This window comes from Notothenia coriiceps, unplaced genomic scaffold (genome assembly GCF_000735185.1).
Source record: "Notothenia coriiceps isolate Sejong01 unplaced genomic scaffold, NC01 NC01_scaffold00003344, whole genome shotgun sequence".
Lineage (NCBI taxonomy): Eukaryota > Metazoa > Chordata > Actinopteri > Perciformes > Nototheniidae > Notothenia > Notothenia coriiceps.
In genome coordinates, this window is record NW_011336045.1 from 219,984 (window position 1) to 225,871 (window position 5,888).

A 5,888-nucleotide genomic window follows, 5' to 3' on the forward strand; every position below is an offset into this window, starting at 1 on the left:
GGCGATCTGTTCATCTGTCATACTGATCATACAGTCAATAACGTTGTTGTTATTAGCATCTGGTTAGCTAGCTATGCTAACAAATAGAAGAAGCTTTTTCTCCAACCAGTGAGGTAAGGCACATCTTTATATGATCATTATAGTTATAAAAAAATAAGAGAATAAAGTAAACAGGTATAAAATACTATATGACAGTAAAAAAAAGTTGTTATTAATAAACAAGAATACAGTTTGAAAGGGGAGTGATTTGTAAAATATCCATAAAGAAAAAATAAATCTGCTTACAGTTGTGTTTCATATGGATGTTGAGAGATGTATCCATAGATCTCTTCATGTTGCTCTCAAAGTGCACCAGATTGATGCTTATAACTTCAATATTTAAAAAAAATCTTCCCGGGGGAGCATGCCCCCCCCCAACCCACTTAAATCATGTCCACATGGATAGGAAACTAAATACATTTGCACACATCTTGTGTCCATGTCTTTCTGTTTTGGTGGTCATGCCACAACCGTGCACGTGCATGCACGAGTCATGGTGAGATATCTGGATTCAGGGGTTGCTTTTTCTTTGCAAAGCATGAAAGAAAGAAGAAATGAATGGGCTGTGATTTTAGTATTTTTAAGCAGAGGTCAATAATTTGTACGGCCCTCGGAGGATGTTGAAAAAATTGAAATGGCCCTTGAGAGGAAAAAGGTTCCCCACCCCTGATCTAACCTTTAATAAGATAGTATGACTTTTCAACTCAAATATATAATATTTCAAAAGGGTAAGCGAAGTTCTGTAAGACCAAGCCTCATTCAAAGCCAGGGTAATATCTAAGTATCAGACTTTTTTTTGTGGATGATTAAGTTTAATAGGTGCTTTCTTTACCTGCACTTTTTTGAAGATGATTTTGTCCCAAATGCTGTCTTTTCTGACCACACCAGTTTTCATCTCTGCCTCCTTCCGGCTGAAAGCGAAATCGAGCAGCCATCTCTTCAGCGGCGTGTTGGCTTGACTAAATATCTGTGGAGAATTGAGACACCTTATTTTAAAACATATCGAACAAACAGGGCAGCAAAGCAGAGAAATGGCACTTGTGTACATAAATAAGTAAATTCATAAAAAAGAAAGAAGTAATTACAGTCACAAAAGAAAGTTACTGAAATAAATGTAAGAGGAAATAGTGAATAAACATGCTCTTCTCCTAAATATGGCTTTGGTAGACTTTACAATGAGTGACATTAGATAAACTCTGACCTTATCAAACATGCGGTTGAGGAGTCGTGGGACTACAGGAAACACTGTTGGCTGCAGCGCTTTCAAATCATCCATCAAAAGTCGAATGTCCCCCTGGAAATAGCCGATTCTAGCCCCATGGATGAGGACGACACCCTGATGGAAAGAGGAAGTTACTCGTTGTTGCAAATAAATCAGAGGGACAATTTAACCACAAGAGGGCAATGTTGGTAAGATCTCACTATATAGTCAGTGTTTGTTATTCAAAACCACCACAAAAGCTGTTACTCGTCACATATCATTAAAACAGTTAAGAAAGACATGAAGTTGATTTTATTTTAAGTCCTTTGGTACCTGTGTTAACACAACAAGTAGAGCACTGTTCCTTTCAATATGCAATTTATTTAGACAATCAAAACCTACTTATGAAACAGTTCACTTTAAAACATCCATAATATAATTTAATAAAGGAACACACATCCTTTTAGGATGACATTTCAGTAATTGGGACAGCAGTGCTATGATTCTTAAAACTCCACTTATACAGAACATTTGAATGTAAACAAGTCCAACACCTACCTGAACCACCCTCTCAAACATGTGAGCTAGGGGGAGATAGGACACATGAATGTCATGGAGGTCCAGCATGCAGTGCACCTGCGGAGGACACACAAAGCAAAACACATGCCGGTACGCAGGTCAGGCGGGGCGTACTGTACTGTACCTCCACCACCCTCTCAAACATGTGGGCCAAAGGGAGGAAGGAGATAAGGCAATCTTCAGTGCTGGGCTTCAGAATGGTCTGGACGACAACACGCAGGGGAGGAGGAGGAGGAGGAGGAGGAGGAAGAGGAGGAGGGCGACGACGAACAGACACGAGAGGAGAGAAACAGATGTGAGAGGAAAGGAAAATATAAAAAAAGGTGCAAAAAGAGGAGCTCCAACCTGAACGGAGACATCTTAGATTTTAAGCAACGCTCTACGATTACATTTTATGTGATCCAAATCTCATGATGGTTTAAGAAGTTGGGTTAGTACAATTTTACTAAATGTTTTTTATATTATTGATTTATTTGACAGTCCCGAGGATTCCTGTTCTCTGCACTGTCAAAGGTAAACCATGTTTAAACAACCTGCCCTATATGAATATAAGGTTTGTGCACACACACATTTAAATATATAAAGCGATCTGATATATATCATATCGCATATCTGTATGTATGTAGTGTCAACTGGTCAGTCTTTTAAATAGGTATTTTGATCATTGTTTTCAAACTGTTACTTACATATCTAATCTTATGTTTTGATTGTATTATCCTTGAGTGAACTCTTATCTAATGCTCTGTTGCGGCTATCACACCTGAAATTCCCCACAGGAATCAATAAAGCTTTGTCTCATCTTATGTGCTGTGTGAAATGAAATAAGTCCCACTCAATACCACATTTTTCATTAATGCAGAATTTGCTCGTTTACTGCAAAGAAGAATGTCCTTTACTGCTTTATGTTGGATGTCCCTATAGGCGGATATAAAGACGGTAAGCAAAACCGTTTAAAGGAATGATGCAGAGGAGGTGGGAGTACTTTCACAGCTGCAGTTTTACTCTCAGGCTGAGACAAAATGAACAAAAACATAAAGGAAAAAGAGAGAGGGGAACACCAATGGAAATGTAACTTTTCATTAATGAAAAAATGAATAATTTAGGAAAAGCAGAAGCCGCCACCTTACAAAGAAGAGGACAAACATGAAGCACAGTGACTAGACATTATGATGTCATTTATCTTCAGTTTCAAAGCGTAAATGTTGTATCTTCAGGTTTAGCTGGTGTGTGTGTTTACCTCTGTTATTCTAATGAAAGCTGCAGTGTTGGAGATTACATTTCCATGAGTAAGCATTGCACCTTTTGGGTTCCCTGAAAAGAAAACGATGATTGTGATTAGATGAGAAAAACATTTCCAAAGGATTAACGTTGTAAACAAGTTGTGTAATCACCTGTGGTTCCAGACGTAAAGCAGATCAGAGCGAGGTCCTCTGGATTGGGGGGCTGTAATCAGATCACAGGTCTACACTCATGCATATCAAGATATTTCATTAGAAATGTGCAATCCTTTGTTTTAGTACAGGGGTCTGACAGAGTGCTGCTGATTATAGTGGAATGATCTACTTTTAAATGATTATTCTTTTGTTGAAATTCATTTTTCCGGCATGTCATCATCAGGTCAACTGAGGTGTGCTTTTACTACTCACCATTGGTTTCTGGAGGTTTGCTTTACCCAGGGCCTGGAACAAATATTAAAAGCACAGTGAGATATAACGTGCGCAGAGGGAGCTGATAACAATCTAGCTTCAAACAAACAGCGCCTCAGGTCCTAATTTCCATTTGGTTATAAACACAACTAATCACTGTGTCAGTTCTGCTGATGTTGGTCGTTCAGTAAACAGATGTTGTAATAATACATAGAAAGAAGATTAGCTGGCATTCTCACCTCAAACTCCCTTAAACTCAGAACCTCGATGCCGCAGTCCTGTCCACGCGTCACCAGCTCGCTGTCAAACGGCTCGATGAGCACGATGGTCTTCACCGTCCGCCCCTTCTCTTTGATGCAGTCCATGATCATCCCAGCCTTTTCAGGTATATCGCAAATCACCGTGGAGATGTCAGCTGGAAAAACACAAATTGAACCACTTAGTTTGTATCAGTGTCGTCGAATTAGAGCGCTGCTAGTGGTGTGTGTTCGTTTGAAGGTGAACTTTTGTCTACCTTTTTCAATAATGTAGCCGATGGCCTCGGTGCCGAGTGTGTCGTACAGAGGGACGGCCACCATTGAGTACGTGTAACAGGCCAGCTCCGAAATGGTCCACTAAGAGACAAAAACAGGAAACAGATGGACATAAACTCACAAGACATACACACCCAGAGATTAGAGATGTTATCCAAAGCGACTTAGAATAAGTGCGATAAACCATGAAGATACAGCAAGAACCATGCAGGTGCATTTGCTTCAAATAGGCCGAACCATTGTAAGTGCTGGTGCATTCGTTTCAATGAGCTAAAACACTTGAAATGTATTTTGTGTGAAAAGGTGTAAACAATAGTTCTATATTGAGATATAACCCAAACTCCTGCTGCTCCACAAGTGGACTGGAATACAATGTGTTTGTTATTCATCCTGAATCCATTTAATCATCTATTTTACTCACTAAAATCAATCTGAGATGAGATTCAGAGGAGTGGAACCAGTCTCCATGTAGAGTCTCAAATTGTGAAACTAATGAACACATTTCTCACGTTACAGCTGTTCAGTCTTTGCTATGGACGATTGAAATTAACTCTTGCTTCTAATTACTGATTGAAGACAAACTTTTATACTTTGCATTTGAAATTCTTTTACATTTAAGCAACGTTAGAGATAATGCATTCTGTTGTACCTCCGGCCTGTTCTGGGAGAAGATCCCAACGAACTTGTCTCCGGTGTTGGAGTGTCCTCTGTGAAGGAGCGCAGAGCCAATGTGCTCCGCTCGTTCCACCACCTGCGCAAAAAAACAAAAGTCTGTTTCTAAATATATTGTGACTCTGCTAGGTTTGAATTATAGATAAGTTGAATTAGTTTAGATGTCCACGTCATTGTCCACGTCTCACCTGTTTATAGGACTGCCACTCGTACGGCTGGTTTGGTTTCCTCGATCCTAGACAAGGTCCATTATCTGCGAAAGGAAATAAATAAAGCTTCTTATTATCTACACTCACTGAAATAAATACATCAAAAGGCGATTCAAGAGAGACACTCACCTGATACCCGGAGCCCTCGTTGGAACACCTCGTACATGGTGCGTGCGTCGCTGTAGTAATATGCAACGTGCTCGTCGCTGTCGTTCAGAACCGACCTGCGTGCGAGTTCATCTCCCTGCAAGAAGAAGTCATGAGGAGTTATGATCAGCACTGACAAACATTCAGCACCTCTACGACATGAGCACACGTGAGGAATTGTTGTTATTTATTTTGTGGAACTCAGGAGACAGGAAGTTAGGACCTTTTTTTTTTATATGAAATAGTATACTTTTTTTTTATTCTATATATTCCATATAAAGACATACTAGGGCTGCTCAATTAATCGTATTTTAAATCGCAATTACGATTTTGGCTTGCAACGATTATGAAAACAACATAATCGAAATAAAACCGATATTTTTTTGTTATTATTGGTTTTTCAGTTGAATTATACTTAAAGTTCAGGGTAATCAACTGTTAAAAACATACTGTTCACTTTTTTTTTTTTAAATAAATTGATGTTTTCAAAGTAAATGGATAATCGTTTTTAATAATCGTGATATCAATTATTGACCCAAATAATCGAGATTATGATTTTTGCCGTAATCGAGCAGCCCTAAGACATACTATACTATGGTATGTGTAGTACCTATTGCTTATGACATTTTTACGACATGTAATACTATTCATATGCCTTTTTTCATGTCCATACTACAGAATGACTTTTTGTGAAATGTAAACAAACTAATGACATTTTGAAACGGTTTTATTTTTTTACTACACTACTTGCTATGACATTTTTACGACATACAATATGTGTGAGGCGAGGGTGTGTTTGCTTTCCCACAGATGTATGTTTGGAATTCTTTTTAAGTTTAGGATTTTAAAAGTAAATGACTCG

General features: G+C 38.6%; 1 protein-coding gene across 1 annotated transcript in view; it reads right to left on the bottom strand.

Annotated features, from left to right (window-relative positions):
* The window catches only part of LOC104941424 (long-chain-fatty-acid--CoA ligase 1-like), a gene marked incomplete at its 5' end in the record, with an annotated part of 9,175 nt that extends 4,052 nt beyond the window's left edge, over positions 1 to 5,123 (bottom strand). The window contains 11 exon segments of the mRNA NM_001303293.1: positions 872 to 1,006; positions 1,241 to 1,375; positions 1,944 to 2,021; positions 3,057 to 3,130; positions 3,211 to 3,262; positions 3,466 to 3,498; positions 3,705 to 3,880; positions 3,980 to 4,079; positions 4,648 to 4,749; positions 4,859 to 4,923; positions 5,009 to 5,123. Of these exon segments, the coding sequence (NP_001290222.1) occupies positions 872 to 1,006; positions 1,241 to 1,375; positions 1,944 to 2,021; positions 3,057 to 3,130; positions 3,211 to 3,262; positions 3,466 to 3,498; positions 3,705 to 3,880; positions 3,980 to 4,079; positions 4,648 to 4,749; positions 4,859 to 4,923; positions 5,009 to 5,123 (1,065 nt within the window).
* Between the last annotated feature and the right edge of the window lie 765 nt (positions 5,124 to 5,888).